Raw genomic sequence first — 18,709 nt, 5'->3', positions numbered from 1 at the left:
TAGATTTATAGATATTGCACAAACAAACAAGATGGTAACCCGTAATATGTCATTAATTGATTCTCGCTAAATATACTTCAATAATGAATATCACTGCTCACAAAGAAGGAAAATATAGAAAACTGTCAACTATGGAGAAATATATTTTTGCTTTCCTGCCATGTACTGTTAGAGTTTTTAAATACCAGTAAGTCTCAGTTAACCACAAGTGTTTTTCTTTGTTGTTTTTGCTTAGCCTGTTAGAAATGTTAGACATTGACTGGCGATGTGCTGATAAAAAAAGGCTGAAGCAGCCTGTCTTTTTTTGTCTTGTGGTACAATTGTTATGTCTCAGTTAAAATACTTTCCAGCCGATTCCAATTATTCTAAAGCCCCTTTAACCTATTCAGGGCACTAAGGATCAGCTGGAGAACAGAAGTGTGGTTCTTTCTCAAAAAGGACACAAAATCCTTCCTAAACTCTTTGGCTGTATCACTGCTCCACAATTGCGAAATACGTTTTATAAAAAAACATCTCTCTCTTACTATATCAAATACATATCTTCTTTTATAGTAGACCTTTCATCCATAGGTGTGTGCGCACCCGACACAAAGACGAAACAGTGGTTGACACCTATAAACAAATAGCCTACCTTGTTCACAAAGTCACATCATTAGCAAAGCGCATCTAGTTTGATCTCAGTCGCTTTCTCAAACATATGCACACATGGCCTCATATTCTAAAATAGAGGATATTCTTCCTTAAAAATATTACAGTAACGGTGACACTGCAGATGATCCTCAACCCTGATTATTATACCTATATAAAACACATTAATCATGTTTATTTTCATAGTCTAAAATCAATCAACGCCGTCCAGGAAAGTTACAACTTCCTACTTGAGCTGACGGTAGAATTGCTTTGGAATTTTTGCTGCAGCAATGAACAAAACCATGCGTGTATAATAATGTAAAAAACAGAACATTAAACGAAGAAAACAATCTACATTTATGTAATTACCGTATTGGCTCGAATATAGGCCGCACTTTTTTCCCCCACTTTAAGTTTTTAAAGTGGGGGTGCGGCCTATATTCGGGCTCTAGCGCCCGACGCCCGGGACATGCAGTCCCGGGCGCCGGGCAGGCAGCGGGGTTAAGATACAGATCCCCCGCAGCGGTGCAGGGGACCTGCATCCTACTCCCCGATACGCTCAGACAGCCTCCCCTGCCAGCACTTCCCACGGGGGGGGGGGGGTGCCGGCACGGGAGGTTATCTAAGCTGCCGCTGTCCTCCCTCCCCGCGATACGCTGCCGCTGTCCTCCTCTGCCCCCCCCACCCCCGACTTACCGGAGCAGACTCCCGGGTGTCTTGCGGGGCCGGCGGGAGACATTTACGCAATACGCGCATGCAACTTCCGGTACCGGAAGTTGCATGCGCGTATTGCGTAGATGTCCCTCGCCGGCCCCGCAAGACACCCGGGAGTCTGCTCCGGTAAGTCGAGGAGGGGGGGGGGGGGCAGAGGAGGACAGCGGCAGCGTATCGCGGGGAGGGAGGACAGCGGCAGCGTATCGCGGGGAGGGAGGACAGCGGCAGCGTATCGCGGGGAGGGAGGACAGCGGCAGCGTATCGCGGGGAGGGAGGACAGCGGCAGCGTATCGCGGGGAGGGAGGACAGCGGCAGCGTATCGCGGGGAGGGAGGACAGCGGCAGCGGATCTCGGGGAGGGAGGACAGCGGCAGCGGATCTCGGGGAGGGAGGACAGCGGCAGCGGATCTCGGGGAGGGAGGACAGCGGCAGCGGATCTCGGGGAGGGAGGACAGCGGCAGCGTATCGCGGGGAGGGAGGACAGCGGCAGCGTATCTCGGGGGGGGGCAGAGTGGCAGCATGTTTTTTTTGGTGCTTTTTTAAAGAAAAAAAACTTTCTTTAAAAAAGCACCAAACTTTTAGGGTGCGGCCTATATACGGGGGCGGCCTATATCCGAGCCAATACGGTACCTCAGACTTAAGCATTGCCTTACAGCTCAACTGTTCTCTAATGTACTACTAGTGAATTAAAGTATATCAATAAGACACCCTTGTTGTTCACTAAATGTCTTACAAACATCTTGACTGAAATGAGCTCATTTTTTTCACAGTATGAAAACTATAGTAAGACATCTTTGCTAAAAATTTTAATCCAATATAACTATTCTCAAGCATCAAGGCAACAGATATTCTGAATTAACGTAACACAAATGTTATATACATCTGGCACACAATGGTTAAGGGTATGCCAAATGCCACTGCACTCAAATATATTATTCATTTATAGTGTTATATTTAAATAAAAAATAAAAATCTGGGATTTAGGGAAAGTTGGGAGGGTTTTTTTTAATTATAAATGTTGACATCAACTGGCAGCACAGAAACCTGCCACTGTTTGGGGATTCTATAAGATCTCATCTGGCAAGTAAATGGGTTAATATTTTGTATGGAACACATCCATGCCTGTGACCTGCGATCTATAAACAGTACACACATAAAAATACTCAGCACGGATGTTGCCAGTAGGTTAGCTATGAAAAGTAACTATCCCCAGTTCTGTTTATTCTGGCTTTTGCAAGATGTGTTTCCTTACTCTGAACTCTGGAGATCTAAGGATGAAAAGGAGCATGTTGGGTGTGCCTCTCATTTCTGAACAAATTAGAAATCATATCGCAACCAGATGGAACAGTTATCAAAAAGTAAACACCAGGAAAGAGAGGCACAGGACAGATACAACTACAATATATACACTTTTAACCAGGAGCTATATTCTCCACACTGCTGTTTTAAAAAAGCCATGGAAAGGACGGCACCGGAACACAAGTTATCTTTGGGTGATCAAAGTCTGTTCTAAAGTAGACTGCTTTCTGTGTCCAAAATATTTCCACTCATTAATTATGATTTGCCGTAATGGAAAGGCCAACAGACCACTAGTTTAGCGGCATGTCAACTACTGATTGCAACATCAAGCTTAAAACTATGACTCTCTACTAGAGATTATCACATTTTAAGCATACTGTACAACTTAGACCAACAATTGCACATTTCCCGAACACGTAGGGGCGGGCTACAAAACCCAGAAGCTTCAGTGCAACTACTGGGGGTCATGGGACATCATGTCCCAAGAACACAAAGAGCTAGTGCTGATGTGTCCAGCAGGTGAAACCCTAGGTGCCTGAAAGCGATTCCATGGTGACTTGGTGTCTTGGGTAGGTTGAGCCCTGACAAGACATTACTTGAGAACCTTTAATAATAAACCTTAGCAGATCCATCTTTGATGCTTTCAGTTAAAGGTTTAATAATATCAATGCCAAATGTAAATGTTTAAGGAGCATTTTCAGTTTAGCTGTTATTGTGTTACACGTAAATACAATTTGTAGTAAAAAAAAAATTTTTAATGAGGCAACATGTTACACTATTAAAGAATTACTTCTTGTGAGAGTTTGGGCATTCAGGAATACTAGGCATTGTGTTTCTAAGGCTTCATTTCTTTATAAATGTTAAGTTCAACACGTGAGCAACTATAAAGAAATATTTTGAATAAGAAGTGGCATATTTCTACCTGGTCCTCTTGGAACACTTTTTAAATAAATAATGGCAATGGTAATCACGGTACTTCCAATGGAAGGCTGAGTCACTGAGTGACTCAGTTACAGAAGCTCATTAGTGATATCCCTCTCCAGAGAGATTGTTATTCTGCAAGTCTTGCAATTGCAAGTGCCATATGGAGGAAATGAGTCAAAGAATACAGTAGTCAAAAACTCAAAAAACACTGAAAAATTTATTTCTTAAAGGGGAAACATGAATTCAATTTAGCAACCGTAACTGTAATTTCATTACCAAGTTCTGGTTTAATTGAATTTTAAAAATACTTTTATATTGTGATGCTGTCCCACAACTAATGCTGAAATGCCGGTTGCAGACAGGGTCATGTTCTGTGCTAACAGACAATGCTCAGACTCCCTACTAGGAGATTCTCATGCAACAACCAAAGGATATTTACTTGTCTGGAAAATGAACAGCTTTACAACCATTAAGTGATTAGCTGGCTGTTTGTTTTGGTGGAAGGGAAATGTAAACTAAGCTGTAGATTAAATGGAATTCACAAACCAAAACTAGCAGAAAAATATAAGAAGTTGTATATGCATATTTAAATACTGATTTCATGCAATTTCCCATCCTTTTGCACCTTCTGTTGGCATCTGCAAAGTAGTGGGGTAAATGGTTTTATCACACAAAATTTAAAATTGTAAGTGCACGCAAAAGCAACCAAAAAAACCAACAAAAGCAACAGTCTTGTCCAGGTGATATTAATTCAGTTTGGTCATTAATTAGAATGAAGTTTGGGTTTGTACCGAGACCTGGAGCTTCCCACTCCAAGAACATAATATTGCATCCATCATTGCTTTGCATTGTTAGGGAGATCTCCCAGCTAATGTATAATCTGACTACAATCTGGTCTTGCTTCTATGGGATCAGCAGGAGCAAGTACTGCAAGCAATATGACAGCACAGGGATCGGGCAAAACTAACATCGTAAAACATTCACCTTTCCTGTGGTATCAGCTCTGACGCCTCAGGAGAGACCCTTCAATGTGAGAGAGACTAAACAAAACCAGAGAGATCTAGCTAGGGTCTCTGATGATGCACTTAGCACCAAATCAGATATAGTGTATATAATTTGTTTATGTAAACTAAATAAGTGACAGGTGAGTCTTTAAGTGTACAAATACATAAAATATGAGACTCTTTTTCTTTTGCTTTATTACCTTTCTGAGAGCTGGCGAATTTGTGGGATGCCCATGTACTTCTGAAAATGCTCCAGCACATTCACCACTCCTTGGAGAAGGTTGGCAACTTCCCCATATTGTCTTTTCCTAGTCATGGCCCTGGGGGTCACAATATAAAACTGCTTATAAGCTGGTAAATGCTCATATCACCTGTATCATGATATACACCATTAGAAGTGGTAAAATGAGTGTGTGTATAATTGTTTTTTTTTTGGTTTTTTTTTTAAAGGCTTACTCCAATGAGTCCACTCCTCCAGCCAGCATGTGCAGGTGGTTTAGGGTTGTTATCGAGGTGGTCAAATGACGCTTTGCATGGTCCAGTTGCTTAATATCCCTAGTGATTTCTTTAACCTTAGAATGATATTAAGGGTAGGTTAGTAATAGAAGGTTCAGCTAAAAACAAAGTTCTGTGTTCACCCCAAAATCCTGCGTGTGCCAAAAATGAATTAGCACTATATTCCTTTCGAAATTGCATAATTTCTCCCAGGTGAATTTGATACACTACAAATAACCTGGCAGACAAGTGCTTCTTCTGTTCTTCTACGCAAACAATAACAGACATTAACATTATCGTATTTTCTATGTGCATCAGCATAACTGTATGAAAAGCAGGGCACATAGATGCAGCCAGGGTCCAAGTCTGGTGGAGTTCCTGTACTCCATGTACTACCTATACTGTTTTCCCTTGTGGTCGATAACTGAGGTAAACAGAGATGTGGGGTCAAGAGATGCAGTAACAGGGACCCCTTAGTGTGAATACATACAACATATAGCTCTTCATCATATACTAAGGCAAAAAGTGATTACCGTATTGGCTCGGATATAGGCCGCCCCCGTATATAGGCCGCACCCTAAAAGTTTGGTGCTTTTTTAAAGAAAAAGTTTTTTTCTTTAAAAAGCACCAAAAAAAAAAAAAAAAACATGCTGCCACTCTGTCTCCCCCCCCCCCGAGATATGCTACCACTGTCCTCCCTCCCAGAGATATACTGCCACTGTCCTCCTCCCCCCGAGATATGCTGCCACTGCCCCCCCCCGAGATATGCTGCCACTGCCCCCCCCCGAGATATGCTGCCACTGCCCCCCCCCCTAGATATGCTGCCACTGTCCTCCTCCTCCCCCCCCGACTTACCGGAGCAGACTCCCGGGTGTCTTGCGGGGCCGGCGGGGGGCATCTACGCAATACGCGTATACGCGTATTGCGTAGATGTCCCCCGCCGGCGCCCCGCAAGACACCCAGGAGTCTGCTCCGGTAAGTCTTGGGGGCAGAGGTAAAACGCATCGTGTGGACGGTCACCGGCTGCGGCGATGCGGGTAAACAACCCGGAGGCCGTTTACCCGCATCGCTGCAGCCGGTGACCGTCCAGACGATGCGCTTAGACAACCTCCCGTGCCGGCACCCCCCCCCGTGGAAAGTGCTGGCGGGGGAGGCTGTCTGAGGACATCCGAGAGTAGGATGCAGGTCCCCTGCACCGTTGCGGGGGATCTGTATCCTAACCCCGCTGCCTGCCCGGCGCCCGGGACTGCATGTCCCGGGCGTCGGGCACTAGACCCCGAATATAGGCCGCACCCCCACTTTAAAGTCTTAAAGTGGGGGGAAAAAGTGCGGCCTATATTCGAGCCAATACGGTATATGTAAAGTTTGATGAACAAGATCCTTATTAACACAAGAGTCTTTCACTTATTTCTACAGAATAATTTGAAACCGATTTTTAAATTTTGCACCAGAATCACTTTTTATACATCAGCCCCAAATTGTTTTTGAAAAGAAAGTATTAATGGACCGCATGACTCCGAGCTTGTGGTTAACACAATTTTACCCATAGATTATATTGTGTAAAATATATATTTAGCACAGAAAAAAAAACCCTTCCACTAAATACCATTTGTTCAGATTTCTCTGCTTTATCTTTGATGTCTTTGATCTTGCCAAATAGTTGCTGTATGGCTTTCTGAGCCTCTTCAAGAGCCTAGTTAGATAAAAAACACAAAAAACAGAATGAAAAAGTCCATAGCAATTTATCAATTCTGCATAAAGATGACAGTATTTATTATTCAACATGCAAATTCCTAACAATATATTCATCTAGACCACAATGCCATTAAATCATGTTACAAAGAGATTGTATGAATGTAAATAAACTCTGAGTATATAGAATTTAACATAAACATTATATATACAGTCGCTTTTTAACTAAACACATTTTAATCTATAATCTACAAAAATAAACATTTGAAGAAAGCAGTGCCAATTCTACTTGCCAAATACCCTCTGATTCTTACTTAATATTTTTAAAGTAAATAGGATCACAATTTAGACTCCTTTTGTTTAATCACTTTAAATTAAAAAACTGATAGTCTTGCAAAAGATACTTTTTTTCTTCTAATTTAAAGGGACACCCCAGTCATCATAAGTACTTTAATAGCCGTGGTGTCTTTTTATTTTTGTGGCGTTTCCCTTGTAGATGCATTTGCCCATTTCTTTACCCCTCATCTATTTTCCATGCAGTAGATGTTGTTGGCCGAACATATCTGCGTGCATATAATATACTAACATCTCTGAAGAATGCATATTAAAGTACTCAGAGTACTTTATCTTGCATTCTTCTATCGTAGGGTCATCAGGGACACTAAACTGTCCCTTTAAGTACAGAGATTAGTGGGGGACCTTGGTATTTGAAGGCCCTAGGTATAAAAAAAAAAAAAAATATTGGCACACCATGACTAACACAGTTATTAAAAACAATAGGAATGGAAATCGGTACAGGAAAAATAGTTTAAAACACAGTAAATGCTTTAAACTTTGCAAGTATTCCATATATGGTTTGTAACCCATTGCAGTCTAAACAGTTACCTTCACCACTATAATATTTAAAGATGGCTCAAAATATCATTATTCATGAATCAATCATGAACCAGTGTTTAGAACTAAAATATACCATTTTCAGACATGTTTTATTTTACCCAAGATGGTCATGAAGAAACAGTGCTCTAAGGGATAACCACAAATCTTGTTGGCTATAAGGGTGAAAGAACAACACAGCTGTGTACCGGGCAAGTCTGAGGTGGAAAATATAGGTCAATAATGAAAGACTGGGGAACTTGCTTCGTCCTTACCAGCAAAAGACAGCGAAGTGCCTCACTTTGCTTACGTTGTAAGCTTAACAGGCCAAAGCAGGTACCCTGATGTATCCCGGGCATCTGTACTAAAATCTATAACAAATGTCCGAGCGTACAAGTGTAAGTGTTTGTGGTTTAAATCAGGAGCAGCATTTCGCCTCCTGAGCAATTTGATTAAGGCATTTTGAAAGGGATAGATTAGTATCTATGCAGTACAACTATAATCTATGGTCACTGAAGTCATTTATGCAGGAAAATTAGAAGATCAGAGTCAGAAACATCAGGTACCTTGAGTATTTAAAAAAAAAAAAAAAAAAAAAGGAAAGGCTCTGCACTTTTAGTCGTACCCATTTACAGCATGAGATACCCTTGTGACTACAGTCATCTAAACGTCAATCTAGCTTAAGGATATGCCTTGTAATATGACATGATCACAGGATTTCATTAGAGAATTTTACCTGCTGTGCCCATCATTGCGCAATGATTTTACATTAATGCCTACCGAGTCCTTGCTGGTCTAACCAAAGTCCCATGGTAGGGAAATATGCAGGGAGCATTACAATAAGAAAAACCATCAGCGTTCCTACTGAGAACGAGTATATGTAATCTGACAGAACAGGGCCTTGACATTTGGTCAAAACTCACATGAAAGGAGTCTACTCCTTTAACAGAGCCTGATCTGCTGGTTCAAGTTTATTATAATTTTTCATGCCGTGCTAAAACAGAGTATGATGCTGATCAATCATGCACAAGCATCCCAGGGTTTCATCTAAAAACCAGCAACCGGCAAAGTTTTAATATGGTCCTATAACACTCATCAGCGGCTCTGCAACTATGTTTGTTATGTTACATTCCAAGGAACTACATTTGCAACCAGATCAGAAATAAATATACATATAAATATATATATACACACAAACCAAAGGGAGCGGCTGCACACTAAAAAATACTATTAGTATACACAGGATTTTATTTGCCTGGGTGCTCAAAAAAAATAGCCAGATATATGTAACCAAATGGGCACTCACAGGTCTTTGTAGTAAAGTGCGTTTAAAACCAATTTAGTTAAATCAGCACGGCCAACGTTTCGGACCACCTCCGAAACGTTGGCCGTGTAATGTGGGTCTCAAATTCATCAGCCAGAACTACCTTGTACCGGTTAGTTTACATTTTAGGGACGTTTACAAACATATCCAGTAAACATCAATTAACGTGCAAATTACTTTTACCACTATTTTATGGTCCAAATAAAAAATACACTAGTCTCGCTTTTTACACCTTCTTCCACAAATCATCTGGAGGTTATCTAAGGAAAAACAAGAAACTATACTGCTGCCTTTTTTTTCTTCACCTCTCTGTAATATGATTTGCCTTGAGAATAATCCATAATTCATTTCCCAGACCAGAACAAAAGGAAATCTCTGAAAAGCTTTTTTTCTTAAGTCGGAAAGCTTACCACCTTAGCCAATAACAACAGATAGCGAGGAGACATCTAAATTTACATACTTACAACGCTAAGCTTTTTTGACATCTGAATTTGTAAAAATGTACACCATACATACAGAAGACAGATTATAATTCATTAGCATAATTAGAATGTGTATTTTGGGTACTCCAGAATCTGGATCAAATCAAATCAATCAAAATGTTCTACTGTTTAATTCTAGATTTTTCACTGCTAAGAACCATTCAAATACATTACAAATAGATCTAACTAATGAGCCAGTATACCTTACAAACAGGGGTGAAACCAAAGGCCATGCATTGCTGTTATATGCATTAAGTATATCTTTATAATGCATAAAATAACTAAGTGTTCAATATATTTTCACTTTTAAGTTGTTTTGTTAAATACTTTCACTATTCTAAGAGTGCTGCAGAGGCTACTTTTTGTCCCAACATTTCTAAGGGCCAGAGGTACTTGTTTTAGGTGACACATGGGATAAGTAGCACAAGTCCCTTCAAAAAAACATCACTTAGGAGGCATAAGAAAGACCTAGAGGTGAGAACCAAGTGTCTCAGGAAGCTAAGTGTGTGTATAATTAATAAATAAATAAATATATATAACAGAAACACTGACAGACACACACAGTTGCGTAAAACTAAGCCATATATGTACATTCACTAAGATGCAGGTCATGACGGAGTAGGGAGTACTATTTAGAATCCTGACCACAGGGGCTCAATATATAAGTTTAGGCAACACAAACAAGTATATACCCACATGCAACCCAACCAGTCAATTGCCACAAGACAGACATTGAACTCAAAATAGCTTAAAATGTTAAAAACTAATGCAAGTCATCTAGACGGTAAAATAGACAATGCCAAATGTGCTTCAAATATAAAGCACTGACATACAGGATCTTTTTAGGAACAAGAAAAGCGGTATGTAATCGCACGGGTATTCTTAGAAGTAGGCCCAACTTAAAAGATGCACAAATATTTAAGCATTCCAGAACATTTAAAAAAAAAATAGATATCTGTTCATTACTGCCCTCCCACCTGATTGAAAAATGTAATCAGATTTTATCGATAGAAGTTAGAATTCAACAACACATTATGGCATTTGCCAGCAATAAATTAATCTGGAAAGTAGAATGGTTTTCATTGATGTTTTTTTTGTATTTTTACTGCCTTCAGTAAACGGGAACTTGTCTTTTGTACTTAAAGTAAACCGGTGGAATGTTGACAGCCGCTGCCATCTGCTTTTGGCATCTTACAGCTTTAAAAGGTTCAGGACCTCCTTGGAAGTCAAGCTTAGACAACTCAGGACTACGTCGCTTTTGAAGGTTTATTTAATTTGCAATTTCCTGCTGACATGGTGTGAAGAGACAGACTTGGATGATCCCATTTACAGTGGTATAAAAACCAAACAAAACATCTATGCCAGAAGCATGTTTCAGCTTTAAATTAATTATGTTGCACCCTTGTTTGGAAATCAGTATGATTATTTCAGAGATATTTAGTTGAGAACAAAATCTGTAGTAAAAAAGGTACCATTATCTAATCAATTTCTTATCCTGAAGTTATATCTTCTCTTTCCCCTACAAAGGCTGTCTGAACCAATCAATAACAACGTGTAATACAATAACAGGGCAGATATAAGTTCATGGGGAGGAATAATCATACAGGTCACGATAAAAGGAACTTGTAACTGCCCCTATAGATAGACCATTGGTCTGAGCAGCTAGGGAATGACCTGAGAGTCATCTTCTGAATAGTACTTCTTCTGCATCACTCCATAACCAAAGCTGTAAGGATATCTAACTTGGAATCAAAATACAGGTCAAAGTAGATTGAGTTCAATCAAGGTCAGTAGCTAAGCTACGAACAAAACTACAAAGACAATACTGAAACATGGTGCAACCAAAAACAGCTCACTACATGGGTAATGAAGAGATGACAGGATATAGATTTGTTGCAAGGTGCAAAATGTTGATCACGTGACACAGTGACTCCAGACCAGGCTGTAACAAGAAACCACAGGTGAAGATTTAGTGTGAAAATTCCCCGGGGGCCCCAACTTCCCCATGCAACATGGTCCCACAGTCACAGTGCCACCTTTGCCCCCAAGCAGGGCCAGACTGGGAATGAAAAGCAGCCCTGGAAACATTTGGAGAGCAGCCCCATATAGTTTATCTCGCAGTCGAGCTCTTATACCCACACGCACCTCTTATACATACCCGACTCACACTATTTGCCATACAAATAACTAGCGTTCTTTTTAACACATTATTTGTATTAAAATGCCAGAAAGCAAAGGTGTCAGTGCCCCCAAACAGCTGATCTACACATCCATGCTCACATACATATACATCCTTGCTCACAAACACACATACAAACACACATACATACAAACACACAAGTGCTCTCCCAGAATTACACATCCAATCACAGATCCATGTTCACATAGTGTCAATATTTAACATCATATGAAGTAGAAAAACTAAAACAAAAGGCCAAATATTCAACAGGGTATGCATGAACGAAAGATGATATGGCTGGGAAAAAGCACAATAATACATGGCGTCTGATTGAATTCCTGTCCTACTTTTTCATCATCCACTCAGGAAGCAATGCCATGTAAGTACTATGTGAGAACACAGACTATTAAGAACAATGTGAACATTATGTATAGGATCTACATTGCAAGAATTAAAAAAGAAAAAAACAAGTCATGCAGAGGAGGTACAGTTTAACAAGGGAATACTTCACATAAGAAAATGAGCAGGACAGGGAATTAGAAGAGTATTACATTCCAGCGGGTTTATTAGCGCAATGTCAGTATATTACAAATCCATTTCTTCTTGTTTACCACTGACCATGAGCAGTATGCTGAATCTGCTTCCACCTTCAAACATTGAATTAAAACCCAGTATGTGAAAGCATATCTATACAATGACGTGGTTCTTTGTACCGGTTATATTAAGGAAATGCTACTATTATAATTATAACTGTAATGCACCTTATATTTGATGGGATAGCAAATGCAAAATGAGATAAGTTAAGGTAATTAAGAAAATAAAACATTTTGCACTGTAAAACAAAAAGGGAATAAACTAGATTTTTTTCAGGTTAACAGTTCAGTGGTTTTGCATCTGACAATATGAAAAAGTTAAAAACTTTAGATGTCTTCAAAAAAGCTCTATTTTTAGGCATTTTACACACATAAAATGATATACATTTGACGTTTTGAGCTTGAGGCAGCTCAAATTTTTTTCATTTTTGAATAATGCTTTTAAAGATTTGATATCAATAAAATCCAAGGAATAACTGTTTACAGTTGCATAAAAATCTGACCATTTGGAGGCTGCTCATTCTTTAACACCACACTGGGATAATTGGCTTGATTTTCAATCACCCAGAATAACAAATAATGGTCGTGTTTTATGGATGGTCTGGTGCAGAGAAATACAACGAGAAATATAAATATTGCCCCCCTTCTGAATTGTATTCTTGCTCTTTTACCGTCTCTTACATAGAAATTATTCGCACAATTTACTAACATAAGAAGTTCATGACCAGAGATATCACCACGTTATTACAATTTTATGTATAAAAGAGCACAACTACATTCCTACAGAGCTTTTGGAAGACAATTGCCTGACAGTAGCGAAAACCACCTCATTTTTCTTTTCTTAAATTTCTGCATCCCATTGTGCCCCTTCTGTGGTTTAAGGGAAAAGAAAAACACATCTGCCTAACTTATTAGCTTCAGAATGTTTTCTCCAGCAAGGGAAGTATGTAGCTTCAGGATGCGGTTGCAGTTAATACGAGGCAGAAATGCAGACAGAAACACCACTAAACGTCCTCTGGCATTGGGCAAGAATGCAAGGTAGAAATAAGACTCGTTAAAATGTGACATAAAAGCAACAATGTTAAACACAGCATGGCATATATAAAATAAAATACCAAGAGACAAATAACTGCATTTTGTGTTTATTAATTTGTCTTTTTTCAAGAGAAATTAGTTGTTTTTAATTTGGAGCTAATAAATAGTAGCTATCCAGATCTCACACAGAGGGTTTGAAAATGAATCTGTTCTTAACAATAGTGTAAAAAGGTGTGTACACATAAGTGTTGTGTTTCACCTATTCTGCAGAATGAACACTGTTATAGCTAAATACTAGAGTTGTGCATTCAGATTTGTACACATTACAAATTTACCAAATTTGGTGATTTGTACAAAGCCCCTAAAAAGAGGTCCTGTTGGCAGGTTGATGCCAAACGAATTAAACACAAAATTTATTCACCCGTTTTGTTTATGCTTTAATGTTTCATAGGGAAAAAGATAACGTGCTTATAAATAATAATTTAGCAGATTATTAATAATTTGTTGTGTATACCACACTTTGCAAGTAATTATATAATAGAAAATATTAACTGCTTAATCACCATCTGTGATTAGTAATGCAAGGCCAACGACGTTAAATGACTTGTCTGGGTGATTTTACTTACCTGCATTCAATGGCATCAGCCAGAGGAAACTTTTTACAAGTAAATTTACCACATTTTCAAAAAACATGTCCCTTAAATTACTTTAAAAACAGTAAACGTGAAGAATCAGACAATTTTCCCCTAGCTTCTGTTGTATCTATGTTCTTGGTAGTCATTTATACATCTCTGAGGTCCTATTGGTTTTGTGCTTCAAGAATGGAAACTGGCAGGAAATCACCAAAAATATATGTTTCAGGAAAGTGAGACTTGAAGAGATGATCTGTACTTTTGGTAGATATATGTAGCTTCCCCCTCCCCTACAGAAAATTGCTTTAATGCCAGAAAATAAAAATCGCTGGAACTGGCAGCTACATATTTTTCAGCTACGTTTTATCTAAAACAACAAAAAAAAAGAATAAAAGAAAAAGTAGCTACCATTTTCATTAACTAACATCATCTGTGGAAATCTAAGGGTACCATGCTGTCAACAAACCAGAAAAAAAGGAGAGAGTAAAATCTATACATTAAAGTGTACAGCAGATATAAAGAGTCTACACACCCCTGTTAAAATGCCAGGTTCTTGTGATTTTAAAGAATGAGACAAAGATAAATCATGTCAGAACTTTTCTCACCTTTAACGTGAACTATAAAAAGTATTGTATTGCGGGTTTAGTGTTTTTACATAGGGTATTCTATTGATTTAGTTCATTTACTACAGGTATTTAATTCAAAATTGAAACAGACGGACTGTAATCTCTACGAGACATGGACCTACATTCCTAATGCAGTCATACCTAGTGTACCCCCCCCATTCATAATGTCTGACTACTTTACTTTTGTGACTGTACCTGTTGTACCACTCCTTTATTACACATAATTTCTTATTATGGCCATTATTCACAGAACAACTGTCGTCTCTCCTCATCAAATGGAGTCTCGGATTAAAGGTGTACTACATATGATTCATTCTTCTCAAAGGAAGTCCTATACACACACAAAACTTCTAGTGGTGAACAGGCTTTAAATTGGTCTTTTTGGTAATCACTCTCAGTTATTCACAAGAGATCGTCACTACAGAGGAGTAATTTAGTTGCCATCCTGACTCCAGTTTGCTTACTGTATCTCATATGCAGCTGGCACTCTAGGGGATAAAGGGCAGCACCCACATGAAACTGGATAAGCATGAGAAAACAGCAATATTAAACTATTAAATAGTTACAAAATAACAAATTAACATGTTCAGGCTCTGAATTGCTAGTATTTTAACAAAAAAAATGCAATGCAGGCAATTTCAAAGAAATCTTCTACACCCAGTGCAGGAATTTCCACACCCAGCATGAACCACTTCCTTCTATAAAAAGGGGTCATTATCAGGATTAGTTTCAAGTCTGTTCACACCATCGTTAGCACAGACTGGGCAGGAAATAAAACACAAACTTGGATTTCACAAAAGATACAAAGCCTGACCTTCAGTTTTGGGGGGGGGGGGGTTTGCACAGTTTATAAAATGTGGCAGCATCACACCAATTGTTCAGAGTCTTAATTTTATTGAAAAACTATGTTAATAGATTTTTACCCCTCTCCTATGCCAACAGGTATTTGATGTATGTTAAGCATTATTACATGCATTTATTACAGTTTTGTGAGAACAGGCTTTGTCCAGTGTCTGATGTTCTACACTGCTGTAATTTTGTTTAGATAATTTTTGACCATATATAAATGAAGTATAAGATAAAACATTTTACCAAAGTTTTGTGCCAGCTAATCACACATGCAGTGCAAGAAGTTAGATTTAATGTCATCTCTCTTTCCACTGTTCCCATTCACCTTTAAACGCACCATTATTGCTTAGATTCTAATGAAGCCTTCCCTAAATCCCATGTCCCCATCTAACTACTAGCCTGTCTCCAAACCTACAATTGTTTAACCCATTTCTTTTTTTCTCACCCTCTGTTCAACCTTTTACAATCCAGTCTCCATCCACCTGACAGCCCTCACCCCAATTACTAACGACTTCCTCATCGCTTAAACAAAAGGTTACTTTCTCCTTGCCTTAGCCCCCTTAACCTTTTACACTGTTGACCAAATACATTTCATGGTTTGCTTAGACGCTACCTCTCTGAGAGTACCTTAAGTGTTTTCTTCCCTGGCACTTGTCCACCTTCCCTATCACTTTCTGTTGGTGTGCCTCACCTTCGCTCTCCAACAACTCTCTGCTTTTGGATTTAATTACAACCTCTATGCTGAAGAAACCCTAATTCACTCCTATTCTTTTGACCCCTCAACCATCTCTCCTAACTCCTAGCATCCTGGATGGTATCTTATTACCTGAAGCTTAACATCTTCCAGACAAATTCCCCAATGACCACCATCCTCAATTCCTGATACCTCCCGTCACTGTTGATAACGCCTCAATCTTGGTGTCATGCCACAATTGTAATTTCCTTACAAGAGACTACTAAAATACGAATCTATTCAATCCAGCCTTTTTACCACTCCAATTCATCCTGAACATATCTGCAGGTTCATTTTCTTAGTTTATTGCTACTCATTTACTGTCCCAGTTTCTTCACTGGCTCTATAGTTTTGTCTACCTGCATCCTGAAGAAACCATTTACCTTTGCAGACCTATACCCTACTGATCTATTGACCCCATCACTCTCACTAAAGTCAATTCATCCTTAACCAAGCAATCCATCTCTTTTCTTCTCATCCTTCCTCCACCTCTCCGTCATCTGTAAAAGTATGTCTTAGTGTTTGTTAATTATATTGTCAAATTGTATTTGCCTATTTTAACATTACTGCTAATTTTAGTGACCCCCGAGTCTGCAGGTGCGGTATATATAAATGTAAATGCAATCCAATGAAAGCGATTCTTAAGGTCAGGTGTTTGAAGACTTGGTAAACAGTCAGGCCTGACTAGACCAGCACTGCCCAATATAAATCCAACATGGTCCTAACGATCTGAGGTTGTCAACACACAAGGTTCCAAGTCACATTATACCACATTAAAAAGACATTTCTTAACACCACCACAGAAAAGTCGATGCATATTTGTCTGAAAAGGGTTACACAGGCATCAGAGTAGCAAGGTTGACACCACTACTAAAATTTGCCAAAAAAGCACCTGTCTAACTTTCTGGAGTGCTGGAACAAGGTTAAATGGATAGATGAGTCAAAAACTAACCTTTTTAGGGGACATGGGATCTACTAGTGTCTGACAAAAAAAATATTTCATTCCACATTAGGAACCTCATACCAACAGTCAAGCATGGTAGTGGAAGTGTCATACTTTGGGGAACCTCTGCTGCATTAGAAACTGGATTGAAGCCTGAGATGCTGTACTCAAAAAAACTAAGGTGTCCTGAATGTGTTCAAGGACTATCCATGGTAAATTGAGCCCCAATCTTTTTCCTGTTTAACTCTGGCCAGAGAATCCTATAAGTCAAGCAGAGTGCTTCTCAAAGGCTTTCGATCCCAGGGTCTTTAAAGCCCTTCCACCAGGGAGGAACAGGCAGGCATTACCTTGTTATGAGCCTCACTGGATGATTATTTTTTCTCAAGGGGATCATCAGTTGCATATATTTCTTTAATAAATGAATTATGCATCAAAATGTGTTTCTTAACTCAGGCTGCTACATTAAAATCACCCTTGTACTAGAAGTCATCAACCTTATGTCTCATTCCCCCTATTCTTCCTCTTAGATTATAAACTGGCACGAGTAGGGCTGTTTTCTCTTTCTGTACCAGCGTGTATTATGTATGTTATTGCTAATCTTAATATTGTTGTTACATCTATAGTCTCCTTTTATTGTAATAATGCTATGGAATCTGCACGTTGCAAATAAAATGGAATTTAATCTCATATTAGATCTAATAACCTTCGGTGTCAAACAGATATAACAATACAAGAACTCAAGCTATTAAGAGAACCCACGACTTCCTCATCGCTTAAACAAAAGGTTACTTTCTCCTTGCCTTAGCCCCCTTAACCTTTTACACTGTTGACCAAATACATTTGCTCAAGCTATTAAGAGAACCCACGACTTCCTCATCGCTTAAACAAAAGGTTACTTTCTCCTTGCCTTAGCCCCCTTAACCTTTTACACTGTTGACCAAATACATTTCATGGTTTGCTTAGACGCTACCTCTCTGAGAGTACCTTAAGTGTTTTCTTCCCTGGCACTTGTCCACCTTCCCTATCACTTTCTGTTGGTGTGCCTCACCTTCGCTCTCCAACAACTCTCTGCTTTTGGATTTAATTACAACCTCTATGCTGAAGAAACCCTAATTCACTCCTATCCATAAAGCACACCAGCAGCTATAGGGACCATATATAAGTCCTTGTAATAAACAAGAACAGTTGTCCACATGTATTGAAGTGTTGAAAACAATACTGACCCGATTTTTCATTTTGTATACAGTAATTCTCAATTATTGCAAAAAAAAAAATCAAAAAAAAACCAGTGTACACCGTGTGTGATTTTGTATTATTTTTGTAATTGCGCTAACAAAAGAGAGCAGATGGCAGGGGCTCATCAAACACCAAATCACATTATGATCAACGTGTCAGCAGGTTTTTTCATTTCAAGCTTCGGGATATCGGCATAGGTAAAAGTATAAAATAAGAGAAGGGTCTCTTGTCCAGTAAGTGTAATAATAATACAGGTTAAAGGGCTTTCTACTAAGGAAACATACCCTCAAATATTTGCCTTTATATAGCACTGAGCAAATTTGACACAATATTCACGTGTCAGATGTAGTTTCACTTCACAAAAGCCTGGGTCCAAAAGTGATATAATATTGGTGGTACACAGAGAAAAGTATGACGAGGGGAAAAAAAAAAACAACACATCAAGTA

The 18,709-nt window shown here is 39.1% G+C and overlaps 1 protein-coding gene across 1 annotated transcript in view; it reads right to left on the bottom strand.

The window, feature by feature from the left end:
- Positions 1 to 18,709, bottom strand: part of VPS53 (VPS53 subunit of GARP complex) — a 79,499-nt gene that overhangs the window by 43,255 nt on the left and 17,535 nt on the right. Inside the window, exons 5-7 of the mRNA XM_053454860.1 lie at positions 6,672 to 6,758; positions 5,027 to 5,142; positions 4,771 to 4,890 (exon numbers count right to left, since the gene is read on the bottom strand). Coding sequence (XP_053310835.1) covers positions 4,771 to 4,890; positions 5,027 to 5,142; positions 6,672 to 6,758 — 323 coding nt within the window. The remainder of the gene's footprint in view (positions 1 to 4,770; positions 4,891 to 5,026; positions 5,143 to 6,671; positions 6,759 to 18,709) is intronic.

Source organism: Spea bombifrons, chromosome 2 (genome assembly GCF_027358695.1).
Source record: "Spea bombifrons isolate aSpeBom1 chromosome 2, aSpeBom1.2.pri, whole genome shotgun sequence".
Classification (NCBI taxonomy): domain Eukaryota; kingdom Metazoa; phylum Chordata; class Amphibia; order Anura; family Pelobatidae; genus Spea; species Spea bombifrons.
This window is presented reverse-complemented; position numbering and strand designations above follow the sequence as displayed.